General features: G+C 35.6%; 1 protein-coding gene across 1 annotated transcript in view; it reads right to left on the bottom strand.

Annotated features, from left to right (window-relative positions):
* IMMP2L (inner mitochondrial membrane peptidase subunit 2) overlaps window positions 1-20,699 on the bottom strand; it is a 504,342-nt gene that overhangs the window by 98,654 nt on the left and 384,989 nt on the right. Inside the window, exon 5 of the mRNA XM_009286836.2 lies at window positions 8,819-8,921. Coding sequence (XP_009285111.1) covers window positions 8,819-8,921 — 103 coding nt within the window. The remainder of the gene's footprint in view (window positions 1-8,818; window positions 8,922-20,699) is intronic.

Below are 20,699 nucleotides of genomic sequence, written 5' to 3'. Positions count from 1 at the left end.
ATTTTGAGTTCCGCAAAATAACATCTACAGTAGATTTTGCTTTCTTTCTTCCTCTTTCTTTCTGATTATCGATCCATTACTGATCCAAGTTCCATGCTTGAAAAGTGCAAATTATTCATTGTCTTCAGATTTCTAGCTCTGGTAGGAAAGAAATATTAGACCTTACTATCACATCATGTTAACTACTACCTTGGTTCCTTTTCACCCTCATATCAGCAACTGATATCTCACAAATTTTAGGCTTCCAGGCAAACATTTCCTAAAACTTTAAATCAGCTCTCCCAGATTCAAGAAGATATATTGCAAGGAAGAAGAGACAGCAATGGTATAAGCCCTAATACATACATATTTCAGAACAGCATTAATTAAAATCATGTTGGGATAGATGCACTGGGGGGAAAAAAAGCAATTTTGCAATTAGAAAATGTGATATTGAGTTACAGATCTTGCAGCTTGCAGGCATTGTGATGTATCAGTGGTGTTCAAAGGTTTATACAGGACTTGTCCTCATGACCACAGAGAGCTGTTGGTCACCTGATGGGAGATTTCTGTTCTGCATCAAATGCAGTTAAACATATTTTCAATAATTACATGAGAACAAATATTATAGTTACATAAATGGTATATAAGTATAAGTGGAAGAGGATTTCTTTTTTTTTACTATCTCCAAGAATGGAGATCCTACAAACTTTCTGGGTAATCAATGCATGACTTCCCCAAAAATTAAAAAAAAAAATTAAAAATATCCTAATATCTATTCAGAATTTCACATGTTGTGACTTGTGCCTATTGTCCCTTGTCCTACTACTCTGCATCTCTGAGAATAGTCTGGCCCAGCCTTCCCTGTACACCGTACTGTAGCTGACAACAGCCATGACGTCTTCTCGCAGCCTTCTCTGCTCAAGGCTGAACCAGCCCTGTTCTCGAAGCCTCTCCTCTACATGGTGTGCTACAGCCCCACTGCAGGGGCCTTTCACGGGTCTCATTTCCCTATGTCACTGTGACTCTTCTGCGGGGAAGCCCCAAAGCACAGTACTCCTGACCACACAGGCACCAGATAGATGGAAAAAATAACTTCCTTCAAATAATTTATAGAAGTATTGGTAGTTCTATTAATATTACTCATCATATTTCAATAATGTTTTGCTCCTAAAATAAATAAACATACACTTTTAAATAAATAAATATGCATTGGTTTGCACATTCACTGCCATATAAATATACATTTCTAACCTCCCAATATGATATGGAATTGTGTAAACAAGGTGCTACTGTCAAATAGTCTTATTTTAAGATTGGGAGATTTAATGAGACAAGTACTTATTACACCAAAGCATTTATTTTATCCAAAAATGGAATCAGGTACATAGTAATTTCCTATAATTCTGCAAACTAAAATTTAGAATTTTATTTTAGTAATCAGTGACTGAGCTTTGACAATGTTCCATTCCAAGGAAGTAAAAAATAGATAGAAACAAAAACATTCAATGGATTTTTAAATGACGTCCTGGCAAACCTTAATACGAATGCCAGCATGAATCCAAATTCCCTATACAGTTAAACCATAGAAACGTCAGCAAAGATTCCTTCGTGCCTCATTTCCATTAAAACAAGTAATTAATGAGATCCTATATAGAGCATATAATGCTATAAATTCTGCGGAGTGGTTATCGAATATAAGGGTATTTCAAGCTGTAACTTGTGAGAAATAGAATTGTAACAAAACTGATGAAGAGGTATACAGGATTCAGCAAATGATCAATTTGAATGCAGAGCTGTTCAAATTAGTTAATTACAAATGATGGTATGAATCTGACAGCTCTCTGATCTCTTCTAATATTTCATTAAATCAATCTAAAATTGTTTCAACATTTTTTTCCTGGTTTATTTCAATGTCAGTGATGTCAAAAACAGGTGTAGGCTGTTCAACCTACCATTCTTTCCAATGTGGTTGGAAAATCCTTTAAAGGTACTTGCATTCAGAAATATTCACCAAATATTTGGATTAATAATTCATTGTGCTTAGGGTTATTACATAAATCTTGTTCCATAAGCAGGATGACTGAAGCTTTTTGAATACTACAATGTTTTTTGAATACTAAAATGCTAAATAACAGTAATGCTTCCAAGTACAGTAATAAAGAAAATTAGCTAGAATGCATAAAATGTTTAAGATTTGACATGACTAAGACAAAAACCCAAACTTTCTGCTACTTTACAAGTCCTCATGAGCATTCCATTCTAAGAAATAGAGTAGACTTAATTGAGAGCTTTTAGTCACAAACATTCAAAAACCTTTCTATTCTGGGTGTGCTTAGAGAATATGTCATATTTAGCATTCCTATTTACATTAATTGCATAACAAAAAGAAGGAAAAGCTTTCTGAGCATATTGCCAGGAATGCTTCAGGTAGGTAGATATGGTACAGAGAGAAAGTCCTTTCTGGATTGCTGATAGCTGAGCTGCTTGAAAGATTAATTTTTATGCAATGGTTTAGACTACAATCAGGCTAAATATTTTACTTTCCAAGAGAATTAGGACAGCCACAGAGGACTTTTTTATTCCTTATACTGCAAATTTAGTTAGTCATGATAATTTAATGGACAGCGAGGCCACACAATCTTATTATCAAGGCTCCCCTTCAGCAGCTCTTGGAGTGAATTGTCATTCTCAATAGACAAACCACCATCTCAATTTGCATCTCACATACAATATTCTCTCAAAAGCGACAAGCATATTTACCCTTCGAGGTTTTTTTATCATCAGTCATAACACATAATGTCCTATCCGTTTTATTCATCATAGACTTTTACAAGTTCAAGCTGTGCATGCATGCTATTTACTACTGGTAACTTCATGCTCCATATGTAAAGTCTTTTTTCTGATTGTAAACAATTTTACCTATTTCATTGTTGCTAGTTGCCAGGGATAAATATTATGGAATGTCTTTGATTGTGTATTTGCATTACACATCCTGTTTAAATACAGTTTCATTTCTTCTTTAATACCCAAGAGAAAAAGTAGAAATGCCACAGATCCCATAAGAGTCATGCTACTCTCCAAGGCTACATTTATACAGCGAAGTGAAGGTGCAAGTACTGGTCAGAGTGGTAACAAATAGAGAGCAGAAGCAGCTGCAAAAACAGCTAGCAAATTGATGCAGAGAAGTCCCCAGTAGGTCATTCCCAGCCTTCACTGACTACTTTGCCATCACTGTTATCCTCACCTACATTAACTTTATGAGTGTAAGCACAGGTATGTGTTTTCTTGCTAACATCACACTTTTGTTTCGCAGTGCTTGACCATCTCCTCTTGACTTCAGTCTAAACTAAGAAAAATAGCGTTTAGGACCCTGCTATTGAAACTATTTGTCTTAAGCCTCTCCGAATGGCTGGTTGGAGTATGGGGACGCAAATGGGGTCACTGGGTATTTTGAGACTTGGCAGAATTCTCTGTGGGAAGAGTGTGTGCTGCCTACCTATATACCTTACTACACAATTTTAACACGGTGCTGTTCAGCACACTGCTGTGAGCTGTTAAACTCTTCCCACCTTTTGCCTTAGAGGCTGCTCCATTTCAGGGGGATATGTGATTCTTGCACTAGTTTATAGCTCATAAATGAGAGCTTCAGCAGATGGCAGGATCATCACCAGGATGATGTGCACTTTTAGGACACATGGCATTCTTTGTTTGCTATTATGTAAGTAATCCAGAACTGTGGAAAGATATCTGCTTCTTCCTTCAGCTGTCCTCTGAACCTCTCTTAGAAGAAGACAGAGCATATGAAGCAGGACTACTCTCACAGGCTGCAGACCTCTTGGTTCAAATATTTCCTTTACCAGCAGTCACGCACTGCACTTCACTAAAAGTGTCTTATTTCAGTTCACCTTACTGTCTAATGAACTTTTCATATTTTCTGGTTTTGACTACTTATATTCACTAACAGTAGTTACAGAGAGAAATACTGGATCAGTTTAAGAAAATAATTATAATAGCCCACACTCCATTACTGTTATTAATTGAATTTGCCCATTGAGGGTTAACAGTTAAACCATTTCTGTCTTACATCTGAAAAAGATTATGATAGCCTTTGAAAAGCAAATTAAATAACTAACAAACTCAGCATAATCACTTATTTTCAATGTCATTCTAGTCTATAGAGTTTTCTAGTCACAGTCTACAGGTTTGTGCTGCTGAAAGAAAAAATAGTTAAACAGACAAGGATGTTTTTCAGATAGTTTATTGCATGAACTTACAGTACAGAATTGCTTATATGGACAATCATAAATACAGCCTCTACAGTAATGCTGACTAAAAGCAATATACTCATGTGAAGCTTATGAATGTAAAACTTCTGTTAAACAAAAAGCCAGGCTCAGGTTCAATGGGATTTAGATTTGAAAGTAAACACATTAAAACATAGATGTATTTTTAGTAAGAGGACTAGGATAGGGACCTGGCTGAGCCAAAAAAATATTTTATGACAAGGTATTCAACCTACCTGTGTCTCAGGTTTCCCAGGAAGATAAGAAGGATAATAGCCTTTTTGCCCTTATACTGGATTGTGAAGCTTAATTCATAAAGAGTCTTATCCAAAGCCATTAAAGCCAATAGAAATCTCTCATTGACTTTAATGAGCTTTTGTTCAGGTCCTTTACAAGACAGCTGAAAGACTGCCATTGACTTCAAGTCCTAATTTTATAAAGCTCTTTCATATCCTCAGCTTGGAGGCATTTGGAAACATAGAAATGTAGTAATAAGACTATTACATTTACCAAACAAATCCCCATAAGATAAAATTGAACTTTGTTTTTTTTTAATTCTGAGAGTGCTATTCACTGCATGTGTGTACATCCAGGAATATATATATATATATCAGTTGTTATATGCACTTATTAATAACTGTTTCTCAAATACCCTTACATGTTGGTTGCAAATCATCTCTGCACTGCTGGATGCAAATGCTACATATTTGATCTGGACGAAGTACAGTTTGTAATGACTTTTCCCTTGATTTAGCCGGAGTGCCAGATCCAGAATATAAATTGTCACTTTGTTTTTATGCTGGTATTATCCTGGCTGTGCAAGCAAAGACAATAACTGATCTGGCATAAAGTTAACCTTTTAAAATCTTTAAGAAATTTGAAGCAGCAGAGGAGTTTAATACTTGCTCAATTCTTTATAATGTGTCTCCTGCATTTCTGATCTGAGAAAGCAGAAGCATTGCCGGGAACAGTAATGTTAGATTTCCTATGCTGTTGAACTACAACCTCACAATAAAAAGGCCCCCCAAAATAGGAAAATTACCAGAATTGAAAACATAAAGGAGAAAATTTAAAAAGTGGTATCATAATTATATAAGCTATTCATGATTACATTCCTGTAGTATGCCAATTAAGGAATGCTGAGCTAATATCATAAAAGCTTGACTTCATTCTATAAGAATTTGAAAACAGTAACAGCTAATTGAGTAGAAATCGCTATTCTAGTCCAGGTAATTGAAATAATTTTCCAGCGATATGTAATTTTTTATCTCCTTAAATAATAGGAAAAAGATGTAAGTTCTCTGAATATTTATTGGCTTCTATTCAAAACAGCTATTTTCAGCATTATGAATGGCTGACATGACAAATTTCCAAACCTGAAACACAGCAGTGTCAAAGCAATAGTATTATATAACACCTGCCATTCTGTATTGCACAAAGCATTTTTTTTTTAAAGACAATGTACAATAACCATGTACTACTTAATTGAGTCCAATATTCTGAAAAGGTAATTAATATTTAAGTTTTGATCATATAGAGAGTTAACAGCTTTTCTAATTCAGCACTACGCACAGATGTCCTGTTATTTTTGTCATACCAGTTAAGGTATTAATTTTATTCAGACACGACTAAGCAGAAAGGAAATATTAAACCTTTACAAATCTTAGTTAAAACATTTGCATTTTATTTACACACTTCAGGAAAATGTCTCTCTATGCCTTAACATTCTAATTTTGGTCCTATAAAAACCATGCAATAACAAGAGATAATATAATTTATTTTATAATATTTTTATAAACAAAGTAAAGATAATTTAATCTGCCAAGGTTTTACATTTTAGAAATTCATACTTCTCCAAAGGTGCATCTAATTTAGAACTTGATTGGTATCAGGGTTTTTGCTTTACCAACCTAACCCATTAGGCCATTACACAGTGATATTCTCCAAGAGAAAAAAATGATTCTAACATCTGTTCTCAATCTGTTTTCCCATAATTTCCTTTTATGCCCCATGTAACTCATTAAGCTCATCTACAAAACGTTACTGTGTCTGACTGTCTACACTGTATTTGCCTTTCTACTAGAAGATGGCATGAAAATTTAAAAAATGGTAGCCTACAACGTAATCCACTTTAAAAATACACTATTTTAACTGGATCTTTTGGTCCAAGAAACTATACCTGGTTTTGCAAGTCAGAATTGTGACACATGTAACATTTAACCTAATCTCTTAAGTGCCCTATATTCTAACAAAATGAGAAAAATTAGTTCATGTCTTACCATTCTGCAGTCTGTTCCTTATGACTGCTCCAGTCTTATGAGAGGAAAAGTGTTTAAGTTAAGAAGAATATACCTTCTATATGGCTTGAAGAGTGTGATTTTAATATTTTAATTCACTTGTGCAAGTGATCTGAAGAGTACGGCAGACAGAGGGGTAGAAAATGTCCCAGTAACCTAAAATCTAACGTATGTAGAATGGAAAAGAACCTGGAGTCCAGCATGTCCTTCTAAATACACTTTCCATTTTCTTCTACAGATGAAAATTTTAAATATTTTATTATTCTCAAGCTAGTTTCCAGCCCTGTGATCTCTTCTGCCCCCTTTCGCCTGTATTCAATGACTGCTACTCTAATTTAATTCAGAGGAAAATACGTATTTACAGCTGACTTGCCCATAATGTATTCATCATCACAACACAAAGGCCATTCTTCCTGCAGAAAGCTAAAGAATTCACTGTCAAAAACTGTCTTACTAGCTCTCGAAAGGTGCCACTGCTGTAAGAAAAGTGACATACTATCTGAAGTTAGCTAGCAGCTGATGACTAATGTGAGGTCAAAGCCTAGTGAAGGCGATTTTCTAATATTTATAAACATTAGTGAATTGAGTAAAAATTTGAAGGTATTTAGATTTACCCCAACATGCTATCTTGTATGAAAGCTGTATGGCGCCTATCTTGAGGATTTTACCTTGTATTAATTTCTGTGTGAACTGCTGTAAGTCTGAAACCAATGCCCAACTGCTAAAGTTTCCTTATACTCTGAGTCTACATTGGCAATACATTTGTAAGTGAAAAGAAGATTAGTGGCTTTATGACTAAGATTTATCTTGGGCACAGAGAGTGAGACAGGAAAGGAAAAGCCTACTAAAGGAGGCAAAAGATACCTGCACAGGATAGACTGAATTAAATCCTGCAGGAAAGAACCTCTAAAACTAGATGTTAGAAATCTTAGAAGATAGTAGCAGGAAAATAATAATGAAAAATAGCAAGAAATACAAGCAAAAAAAAAGTGAGATAAACCAGAAGAGAGGCAATGGCATTACATACTCCAAACCAAAAGCCTACTAAAGGAGGCAAAAGATACCTGCACAGGATAGACTGAATTAAATCCTGCAGGAAAGAACCTCTAAAACTAGATGTTAGAAATCTTAGAAGATAGTAGCAGGAAAATAATAATGAAAAATAGCAAGAAATACAAGCAAAAAAAAAGTGAGATAAACCAGAAGAGAGGCAATGGCATTACATACTCCAAACTAGACAGTAGGCCTTTTTTGCATTTTTTCCTGAGAACAAATTATTTCAAATTAGTAATTGGGCTAAACTTCCAGAAGCCAGACAAACTCATAAGGTCTTTGCTGTCGTTAATTCAATTAGAGCCAGCGGGGTGACTGTATGAAATAGGTATGAAATGCATGAGGGTAGAAAAATCCAGCCTTGACAACTTCCCTGTGGCAACCCATGGTTTTTTTATAATATTATAACAGTATTCTCTCCTAAAGACCCATATCAAAAACCTGCATATGGAACAGGGCGAAAAGGATTTGTATTTCCACAGCAGGATGCACAGCTTATGCAACTATTTCCTGCCTGCTAGATTAAGTTAAAAGAACAGGAATCTACACAAAGTGTAACAAAACCAAAACCAAACGAAAACTGGAGTGCAGAGAAAGCATTCACTGTCTTCTTGATGAAGAGATGCACACTTTTACCAGTCAAGAAACACATTTTTCAGGTTACGTTTTGTCTTTAATCAATATGAAAATGGCCCTATGCAAAGAAAACAAATATTTATTTTTGGCAAAGTTTTGAAATATCTCTACCATCGTCCACAGACCAATTTAACAGTTAACACTTACTAAGCACAGTTACGGTTTCCTAATTCTTTATCCCAGCACTGGCACTAAAGCAAGACCAAGCTCCCGGGAAGAAACAATTCCAAATTACATCAGCTGGCAACATGTCCTTAGGGAGCGTCTGTCAGCTACAGGGAGCTGGCTCACCCTCTGGCTACTCCTCCAGTACATCCCTCCAAATTTAAAACCTCCACCACTCCTCCTTCCATGTGGGGGAATTAAAAGGAGTCTTTATTCTTTTTATAATAGTTAAGAGCAAACTCATTCTCCACTGACCAAGACATTTTATAAAATCTAATTATTCTCACAAAAACAATAGGAATACAATCACAATCAATTCATACTTGCTGTATTGCACAAATGACTCAGGAGACGTCCTGCTTTTCAGTTGCAAAGTGTAAATGATATAGAGAATTGACTTACCGGCCCAAAAGCATTGCTGTCAAAGCTGTGTCCATGGTGATCACCTTCCACCCAAATATGCCCATGTGGAACTTTCACATACTTCTTTTTGTATCCGATGGTTCTAAAAAGAATTACAAAAAATGGCTAATCAGTTAAAAAAAAAAATAACGTTTTGTTAGGAAGATTCACATATTCATTGTCTTGGAATTTGACCTTGCATACCATCCAACAGTTGCTTAAAAAAAAACATGCTGAAGTCCATTAGACTTCAAGAGTACTACTCAAGTGAAAAAATATATTACAATTTTGTATGAGCTAGTTGCACTATCAGGGCCTGTTTACTACGTTGTTTTGGCAGAAATCACATCGCAACAGGGAACAAGAGACTTTTCAGTTAAATATAATTAAGGGATTCTTTTTTCCATTTCTGGAGTAACAATTCTTTGAACAATCAGATTTTATCTCAGGTAAATGCCAGTAGACACATGTTGCAGTCACATAAAGATATTGTATTGAGAATGCTTTTCTTCTGGGGTAGCATTAGGTATTTATCAAAAATAGTCTGGCATATCTGAACCGACCTCAGATTCGGAGCTTGGATTCCTGTAATGCTTATGTCCTGGGGGTAGGATTTCTTCAGCTGTAACAAGCTAAACAGGATGAACTTAAGGGAAACCCCTAAGAGAAGGCCAAGGGCTGCAAAAAATGACATTGATGATTCAAGCCATTCTCCACAGAAATTCATACTGAAGCAGTGCTTCAGCATGCCCTGATATTACAAAAATTACAAACTACAGATGAGTCCTAAAGCTGAGGTGCAGAGTATGCAAAATTCCTGTATTTAGTTCCCGAGTAGCTGTCATTTTCACAATTCCAGTCTGCCTTCTACCATACACTTTTGCTTTCTTTCAGATGGGATCTGTTATTCTGCAAGCATTCATGCAGGGAGGTGATTTTATCAGTCACACCAAATTATTACCATGATGAAGCATTTACAAAGAGGACTACAGACAGTGATACCTCTTATTTTGTTTTGGATAACCAAGTCTGTCCATAGACAGAAACAGACTTTTGATCTAACTTGTTGCCTCCAGCTGTTCATCACTTTTCACCGTTTGGAAGATAAGCCCCCAAAGCAGGAGGCAGAAGGAGCACACTCTAAAACTAAAGAAAATCAATTGAAGAGAGAAAATCACCTTCACCAGGAGATTCAGCTGAACTGTGCAACAGCACTGATCAGGGATGTTCACAAGTCAAAATGGGAAAACTGTTTTTGGTGAAGTTTCTTTGGCTTGGGGGGGCAGTGAGGATGTTATAAGGACAAGCGAATTAATAACCTAGAGACCATGAAAATTAGATGAATAAGGAATCCTCAAAAGTGCATTTTATTAACTTTATTTGACTTTATTAGTCAAATAAAAATAATTATTATTTATTTTGCATGTCACAAAATCCAACCAGTGCTTTTTCAAACAGCTTTTTCTCACATCTGAAAGGATGAGCATGCCATAACTATATCCTAATAGAAGTTCTACCTGTGCTTTCATTGGAAGCTGAAAAAATAATTGCTTATTTGCAGAAAAAAAAGACTGATTTTCATCTTTCTTTAGAACAGTTTCACATTATACCGTATTCAAGACTGAGTTCCTAAACCATTCAAAACAAAAATGGAAGACTGTCCTAAGTTGGTAAATATATGATTTCTTAAACACAGAGAGTAGTTCTGAAATAATTTAATTATGCTAAAAGAGCAATTTATCACTATGCAGTACTTTTTTTTTTTTAAAATAAATATGGCATACAGTCTGAACAATAAAATTATTTCTGTTTCGAGATTCCATAATGCTTTGTCTCACTGATGATAATTTCTTTTATAAAGTACCATATGAGACTGTATTTTACTGGAAACATGTTTTAAGATATATGTTGAGAGAAGTTGGCCATTAATTCTGTTCTGTCTGATTAGACACTGAAAATTATTAAATTAATATCTTCCATCAGTGATAAAGGCAAACAATAGCCAAAAAAATATTTAATTTTCCCTTCCATTCATCTTCCGGAATATAGAAGAGTGGATTGTGATAAAGTTTTGTACGTTTACAGACTTCATGCACAAGACTGAATTTCACCCAGAAGGGTGGAAGGATTTGAAAGTTAATTCTGCTGTACATGTTTACCTCATAAATGTCAGGAAAATAATATAGCAAATGCCAGTCAGTGACTTCATCTCAGACCGGACACAATCTCCATCCCCAAATAATCTCCTTTATTATGATCAGGAAATCACTAACAGGAAGGAAAAAAAAGAAAAAAAAAAAACCTTTTGCAATAAGTACTTGGAAACAAAAAGGGAAAGAATTTAGTCTGCATGTATTTGTCTTGCAGAGATTTGCAGAGATCCTGTGAAAATAGAAAGGCTTAACAGGGGTGTATAGTGTGTTCTTTAAGGCCTAAGGCAAAAAGAAAAAGATTACAGAGTGCAGTAATTATCATTGGTTCATTTTATTATTTCTACAACATAGGAAAATACATATTTCTTTTCTACTCTTGAAATAACCATCATAAACCAGAAAAAAATTGCTACAACTATGCAAAAAAAAGTCTCTTACAGTGATTAAAGAGGAATTATGTACAAATTCTCATATTGAAAAAAGCAGATGATTGTACACAAGAAGTTTTGACTTAGAGGAAATAGAATTAAAATTGATGATGTTAATAAATGTATTAAGGGAATAGGGGAGAGAAAAAGAAACGGAAAAGAAACAGAAGCAGCAGTTCTAATTATCTACTTTAGTAGGTAGGACTGATACTGCATGGATAAATCCCTCTGTAAGCTCAGGAGATAAATGTAAAACCTTCTGCCATTTCATGTATGGGGTATATAATTCATCAGATTTTTCCCACATGTAGGTCCAACAGAAAAAAAATTCAAGATATATCATAAACAATAAGTACCTGTATACCTGTGAACAAAAGAGAGACAAGAAAATCCACTTTCCTAAGACAATTCCTTCAAAATGTTAGTGTAGCATTTGCATAGGGCAGTTATCTAGGGACTTTGCATCCACTTCAGCAATTCTCCTGCAAAAACTGTCCTGTGGAATGCAGGTTGAAATTTGAAAAACAAAGTTTTCCTTGAGCTTTTCACTGCATGAATTAGTAGCGAACTGCAGCAATAAGCTCATGTTACAGTAAATTGGATCATCCATTACTTAATATTGTTTTTAATTTTCAAGATAATTTCCTTGTTGAATTTCTCCACAACAGATCAATAAACCATTCATGGAAGCAAACCAGGCTACAGGCTTCAGAAAGCCATATTCAGTTAATGGCAGTAGGTTATTTTTAATTACTGTTGCAAAGACTATGTTGACATTTTTTTAAGAACAAAAAAACCCCAAACTTGTTGTTTCCTATCCTGTGAAGAGAGCACAAATTGTTTCATAATCAAAATTAGTCAGTTAGCCACACTGCCGCTCTCTCACATGAATCTTGCGGAAATAAACACTTTAATCTCTGGCCTAAATTGCAAGGAGGAGACCACGTGTGTGTGCTACATTGGCGATATGGCTCTTGCCCTAAATGTACAAACTACCATTCATTCATTTCATTAGCTACCCATTTTAGCTAGACATGCTGAGAAAAAACTATTACCCATCTTTTTGTGCAATCCTACAAGGACAAATTACTAACACAGATTGTACAACGTCATTTCTGAGAAGAAGGAGAAGTGTTGACTCAACCCTTTTCTTAAGGATAGCTTTGCAGGCAACTGGCATCCACTTTTCAGATTCAGGCCCATGTAAATAAATAACAATTACAGGTATAATGATCAATACTTCTGTGAAAAATTAATACTATATAAACTGAAAAATGACTGCAGAATGCTTCTAGCACTCTTCAACAACAACAACAAAACCTAAAATCCTCAAGCCAAATATCAATTAAAAGCACAATTAGCTCATCAGGAATTTTACATCAACTCCTTGTGAGAGGCCTTTGCTACAAAGGAAATGCAGTTGATAATGTACTGTATATTTTGAAAGTAATGTAAAAACCTATTTTTCTTTCTTAGTTGAGTATTCTTAGACTCATTTCTCTGAGTTTGCCTGTAATCTTGACCTCTGTTAGCTCTCACACATGAAGTTTTTAATTCAATTTAGAAGATGTTTGAATGAATTCTTAGGAGAACAACTGGTGTAAGTAATAATTAACTTAGTATTTGTTAATTTTGTATCTAGATCATTAGCATGAGTTATTATTACTGAACAATCTTTTAAATTTCAGAAAGCCTCTACTAATAAAGAGTAGTCTTTCACTTTCTGAAACCTACTATCTTTGAAGTAAAAATAAATAAAGACTGTTTAACACCTCTTACCCTTCCCATTTTAAAGGTTTGCTTTAGGAATAGCACAGACAAAGACATTAAAATACACAGATTTTGATACATAGTGTTCAAAAAGCTGTTAAAAACCATCCTGGTGTGTGCAAAAAAATTTCAGGTTTTACCAAAGTCTTTGACAGGTTAGTAATAACCACCTATGCTACTGTCACTCAAACTGTAGTTAAACTCTCACTGGCCTAAGAACAGAGTCTACAAGAGTTGCAGTAATTTTCTTGATCAGAATGTAATAGAATTACATTTATCTTTTTAGTCATTTTTACAGAAATTGGTCTGAAATTCTGACTTTTTTTTCTTACATCTGAGGTACTTTTTGAACCTTTGCAAAGGTTTTTTCTCCATGATTTAATAGTTAACAGATGTACTTATGTCTACCCTTGGCTGAGAAATAATTTCAATCCTGACAGTCAAAAACGAGCTCTATATGGTATTCTAACCACCTGCCCACAAGCAAGAAAAATATGCTTTTTTAGGATGTGGTACCAGTGCCAAAGCAAGCAACTTGGCTCAGCTAAGTTGGATGAGGAATGATTGCCTTCAGTTTGATTTGACCTTGAGAAATCAGAAGGTCTCAGCAATCTGCATACCTCTGGGTGTCATCAGGGAATAGACGCTGTAGATAATTTCCTTTGTTTGCACAGGAGATAATAAACAAATACAAACTCTTTTGTAAAATAGGTAGTCTCTATCATACTTAAGAGCAACTTTTTCCAAACAATACAAATTGCTGTACATGGAATTTTTCCACATACATCCATCTTCATCAAATTCACAGAATGAAAAAATAGTAAGATACTCAATTTCAGGTGACACCCACATCCCAAGACATGAACCTTATTGTAATATATCATGTAAATTGTATTAGTATCACCACAGAGAATCTTCCACATGACACTAAACACCTTCCAGCCCCTAAGAAATCCCCTTTTTCTTTTCCAACACACACATACAACCATCTGTGCTTTTTTACTTTAACCCTTCCCTTACATATACTATATTCCTTTGACCACAAGCTGTTATTTAAATCAGCTACTTTTAGAAAACAGGGTTATGTATTTGAAGCAACTAAATATTTTTTTCTGAAGGCCAGGTTAACAGACTGTGTGTGAGAGTATGTCAATAGGTTGGGGAATATTCTCCGGTTGCGTGCAGCTATTAACTTTTGCCTCGGAGCTGAAATGTGTTTTCTTTAAAAGCTGCAGATCTGTCACTTATTGAGAGGCCTGACTTTAAAACGTGCATCCAAGCTGAGAACTGGGAAAGTGCTGGAGGAGACCTCGTGCTTGGTATACTGCTTCTGGAGCACTGCCAGATCTGATATATTGACAAGGGAACCCCCAAAAGAAGACCCGCCAGAATGACAGAAATGACAGTATCTGAAACAAGAGACTCCCGATTCGGTGAGATTAGGAGCAGCCATTAAGGAGGCAGAGATTTCCTTTGTTACTTGGGCAAATTTTTGAGTGTCTAAACCCTGTAGGTTTCACCTTTTGCAATGAAAGATTTTGAAGTTTCAGGAAAAATTAAGACTAATTTACTGGTTTTCTCATTCGGAACAGAAATATGATAAAAGCACAACCTTTTGTAACAAATAAGTTAAGCAGTTAAAGCAAGCATGATGCCGAACTGCAAGTGGTATCTTTTTCCCAGCTAAAGCATTCCTAAAAAAGTGATGCACTAGTGCAGGTTCCTATGACTCAGCAGTGCTAAGAATAAGTAGAAATCTGATATGGAAAGTATGGGAGATGTTTGTAGCTCTGTTTTATTAATTAGATAATTTCTCATGAAGCATGTCATTCTAAACAAAATAATTATTTAGCCATTACTTGCTTCACCAGCTTCTTCAAAATAGCAGTTAATCACTTTTAAAACATACAGTATTCAGGAAAGTTACTGGATTTCAACTTAAATTAAAAAGCAGTCTAATCAGATAGTGATATTTACACTTTTTGCCAATTACCTGCTGTGTGAAAGTTAGTTAAATTTTCAAATGCATGCATCATGTATTGCATCAGATAGCTTTTAAACTATATTTCTACCAGATGGCTATACTACACCGAGCGAGGTATACAAACACTATTATATCACTACTTTGCAGGACAATGCAATGCAGCCAATTACAGCATAACATTTTGAAACCAGAAGAAATATAGTCATGCAAAATTTTGTATTACTAATGCAGCTGTCCTTTATGTGGGTTAATAGAATCTAGATCTCATTTTCACTAGGGCTTTCTTTATACTACATTGGCAGAGCAATGAGGACTAGGAATATTAATTCTAAGGCCAGAAGATACCAATGTGATGACCCAGTTTGAAATATGGATAAGTACAACCCTCAGACTTTCAGGCAGTAATCCATGCAGTGATTATTGAATAATTCCCTATTAATTGATATCTTAAGCATGCACTGTTACATGAATTTAAAATTTCCATTATTTTATGTCAAGATGTGCTTTATAGATGATACTTGCATTATAAAATATTTGGTATTTTATTATGTATTATAATTAGTACATATTGATAGTTTCACAGACATATGACTAGATAAAAAGAACTTCATCTGAGTAAACATACAAGCCTAAGTGAAGTGTTCTAAAACATTGCCATCCAAAAAGCATTCTGCTTTTATAAAAATGGGAATGAAGATAACTTTGATGCACACACGTCAGTGATAGGGAGAAATTTTTTTTACTGCCACATCACAAGCAGGTACAGAAGCTACTCTTCAAAGTTTAGCATAATAAATTTATCTTGGCAAAGACTTATCTCCCCCCACCAAAAGACACAGTTAGGAAAATATGAAAATATATTCTGTAAATCCACTTGTATATTAATAACTTTTTTGTTTTACATATGACCTGATGAACCACTTATTCTCTGCAAGCTTTATTCTGACCTATCTATTTTTTACCTATTTTATATATACAGTTAAATAGATATATGAAAATACACATGACCCACATCACATACACATCAAAATAAAATCAGGTTTCTTAAGCCATATCACTTTAATTTCTGACCCCTGACCCCATATTCTTCCTCAATGCACTGCTCTGCTACCTTTAAAATCTGTCTGATTATTACGAACACTAGTTTGGTCATCTCACTTTTTCTTAAGGCACATAAAACTACCACCCAATTAAACTACAACAAATAGATTAAACATGTTTTTTCTGAATACCAACTAGCTATAGAAACCGTCCTGGTTTTTGCTGGGATAGAGTTAATTTTCTTCCTAGTATGGTACAGTGCTGTGTTTTGGATTCAGTATGAGAATAATGTTGATAACACACCGATGTTTAGTTGTTGCTTAAGTAGTGCTTACACTAGTCAAAGGCTTTTCAGCTTCCCCTGCTCTACAGACTGAGCCAAAGGGATATTCCATACCATGTGACGTCATGCTCAGTACATAAACTGGGGGAAGCTGGCGGGGGGGCCGCTGCTTGGGGACTGGCTGGGCATCGGTCGGTGGGTGGTGAGCAATTGCACTGTGCATCACATATTTTGTATATTATTATTATTTTTTTAATTTTTATTTCAATTATTAAACTGTTCTTATCTCAACCCATGAGTTTTCTCACTTTTACTCTTCCGATTCTCTCCCCCATCCCACCGGGGAGGGGGGGGGAGTGAGCTGCTGTGTGGTGCTTAGTTGCCGGCTGGGGTTAAACCACAACAGAAACAAAAATTGAATTAGACAAACTTTTAAATGCTTTATACAATATAGTTGATAGTTCGTATTACACTATTTTTAAGTCAACACTATTTACAGTTAATCAAGTCCAAACAACTTCATATTATTTAAACTTCTTTCATTTCTCAGTATACGGCAGCATTGTTGTTACCGTATTTGGATGAAAGCTAATTGGCTAAGTTGGCTAATTTCAACACAGTTCATTTTTCTGTTCTGTTCCTTTCTTCCTTTCTTTCCTGAATTTTTAAAATATCCTCAAAACACTCTTAAGCTTTTTAATGAAGAAGCATTAAGCTTTTTAATGAGCTGCTGTTGCTCTATATGATCAATGTACGTGATACAATATACCCTTTATCTCAGTGCCCTTCTCCTTCATATATCTCTTTCTGGAGAAGTTTTTCATTATTTCCGTGATTCACTAAGAGTTTTTCCCAAAGCTAAAATTTCATTTAATCTTTGACAATAATTATATGAGGTGATAACATTTGTAGATTGTATTTTATGTTCCTTACATATTCTACTCTATGCTTTAAAGACATGTTGCATATCTAGGCCCTGGGTTTTGCCCCTCTCTTGATACTTTTACCCATATGTATATACCTGCATCACACAGGATTCTTACACAGGTGCTGGCAAGCACTCTGTGAGTTGACTTAAAAAAGCTACAGCTACCAGAAGTTATTTTCTAGGTCTTGTGAACAGTACAGCTGCAGCAGCAGTATCAACCAGCAATGCCAAGGGATCTGGATTTTAAGGAAATAATTTCTCCTCGGGTAAAATTTCTTTGTATTCATTTGCAGTAACTTTTTATGATTCCCATTTCCAGCCTCACATTGCCTTCCAGTATTTTTTCAACTCCTCCTACCTTCCTTCAGAAACTACGTAAAAGACCACTGCAGATCACCATGCATGTAACACTCAGCAGCACAGGAATTTCCCTCTGTTCCTGAGAGTTTTGCTTCCATAGCCAGGAGGCATGTGGCTACCTCAAGCATTTAATACTGCTTGTCCCTGCAAAGCAGAACTCATTTTGCTCCTGCTGCTAAGAATGATCCACTAACAGTAGCCTCCCTCCCACAGATGACTTTACCCCTTTTTCCTGTAACACTCTGTGTGGTTTCATTCTTGGGTCTTCTACACTATTCCCTTCATATCGTGTGACACCTTCTTTCCCTGCATGTGTTTCATCTGTTCTAGCACTAACAGCATTCTCATTTTATGATCCTTTCCATGGCAGCTCTCCTCAACTCTTTTAGGGAAATGTAATTTTGGTGATTTTTTTAATGAAACTATGGATGATTTCTGCTAACCTGCATTTGAAATCACACAGATAAGTTCAGAATCTGGTCTTTCTTTTTTTTTTCCAAATTGATTAAACCTATAGCAAAATACCACTGAGGTGGTACTGTGGAATACCTGTTCAAGGACCATATTCCTTTCAAGGTCCATATGTAACTTGCATTACTGCCTCTAACTGTATTAAGGGTATTTTTATTTAAAACAAGTATTAGAAAATTCTAAATTTGATATCAATATGTATTTTGCAATTTGTTCAACATTCAATACTATCTAAAGATAACTGCATGTACTATATGTATGTGAATATAAATATTCCTACACACTTTTACACAAACCTGTCACTCCCATTTGAGAAATTGAAAATACTTCATTCTTTTGCTCAGCACATTCTCTTAATCAGAAGAACCACGATTATTTTCAGGATAAATTAAAACAAAAACAAAACAGTAATTTTGTGTTGAAAAAAAGAGCAACATTTCATCTGTTGCATCCACTTCATTTAAATGGCTAACGAGCTTACTGATTCAGCAAAAAGAAAACACACAATAACTCATTTTTCTCTATCACTTGTGAATCTGTCTGATTCCAACTGCCACCACTGTGCCCTTTCAAGTTAAGATCATGAAAATTATTCAGTTTGCCTCTTTTGATAAAAGTCCCATTAACCAAATGAGTGTATCATTCCATTACCTTCTCACATTACTAAATTATATTGATAATTAACATGACAGGTTTTTGCTAATATCATTAACAGCTATTAACAATATCGTATTATATCATATATTAGATGGGAATCATTTGTTAGATTCATTATCATTAGCTTCATAATTTTACCAAGGTAAAAACTTACTAATTATTCTAGGTCATCTAAGTAAAATTACCCAACCATCGTTGTCAAATTGGAAATTTTATACCTGTAAGAACAGGATGATAAATAGAGACCAAAAAGGTACTGCTATCAAAAATATTAACTCTTGCACCCCACACCCTCGTTTTATTAATATTGAATCAACTGGGAAAATCACTGGGTAAAATTTTAGCTTTAGACACGTCTGAAGGAACTGAAGGCAATTGTTTTGAAGTGAACAGTTAAGATTTACAGTACTGTAAACAAGGCCAAGATTTCACCTGATACGTACTAAATGGTTTGGGCTTAATGACGTACTGCAGCAATACTTTCCTTTTTCCCTCTTTCAGTAACAGATGCAGAAATTTTCCTCTCAGTAATGCCTATGCCAACCTAAGAAAAGAGATGGTCCAACTTTTTTCAAGATTAAAAGTTGTGTAACTTAAAAGTTGACTCAGCAGTTAATCTCCAGCCTGCAGAATCTGCAACTACTAAATAAAGGTCTCTATAAAGCTCTTCTTGCTTGAACTCACTTTTTCTCCTCACCCAACTCCTCTCCCTTAGCAGTTCTGCCATATCTTCTGCCACAGAAATTGTCAAGGGAGAGGCTGTAGCCTTTGGCTACCTACCCTGTGTGTTTTCTCAGCCTGAGGGTGGAGGTCGCTGGCCATGCCCGCCTTCCAACAAATGTGCTCTGTGCATGTAAATGTGAGAGGAGGAGGAGGGGAGGAGAGAAAAAAGTTTGAAAATTCTTTGTATCCCAGAGGGGAAAATCATGGCATCTACTGCCATGGAGAACCCCGTTGGCCTATTCCTCTTCTTAGGAAATGCTGAATGGCGAATAGCTCTCTTTTTTTCAAAAAGTGGTGATAGAGGTGGTCACAGCAGCAGTGCCTCTTCATCACTACTAGAGGTTACTGGGCTAGAGGTTAAAGCTCCTGTATTCCGATTTTTGGATCCTCCTCAGCTTAAGGCTGGTTGAATCCCAAATACTAGGCATAGGCATAGGATGAAGAGAAATGTCAAGCCCAACTTTCGAGGCCAGACTGTTGTGCAGCCAGGGAAAACTATGCAATCAAGGAGAAAAAGACTGATGGCAAAGAGTCTGCATTTAAGCTGAGATTCAGATGGTCTGGATTGTACTGAGCCCATGGAGCCTGAAACAGGGCACTGTGCTATACAAACGGAAGTACTGTTGAAGCACCATGTATAGAGAGAGTAACATTCAGCACAATCTAACCAGTCCTGCCAAGACTGACAACATACTTGCTCGCTAATGTAAAAGGGCCTTTCAAAATTTTTTTTTTAAGTTATCTACTCTGCAAAGACTCCAGAACAACTTACTCAGGATTGAGAGAAAGTAAGATCCATGACTCTGTAGAGCTTATTTAATAAATAGTGAAGAGAGATTCTGCAGAGTTTCTCATGTCAGAATGGCATTTGCAATGGTGTCCTGGTTTTGGCAGGGATAGAGTTAATTTCTTAGTAGCTGGCACAGTGCTGTGTTTTGGATTTAGGATGAGAACAATGTTGATAACACACCGATGTTTTAGTTGTTGCTAGGTAATGCTTACACTAGTCAAGGACTTTTCAGCTTCCCCTGCTCTACAGACTGAGAAGGCTGGAGGTGCACAAGAAGCTGGGAGGGGGCACAG

Source organism: Aptenodytes forsteri, unplaced genomic scaffold (assembly GCF_000699145.1).
Source record: "Aptenodytes forsteri isolate BGI_AS27 unplaced genomic scaffold, ASM69914v1 Scaffold166, whole genome shotgun sequence".
NCBI classification, from domain to species: domain Eukaryota; kingdom Metazoa; phylum Chordata; class Aves; order Sphenisciformes; family Spheniscidae; genus Aptenodytes; species Aptenodytes forsteri.
This window is presented reverse-complemented; position numbering and strand designations above follow the sequence as displayed.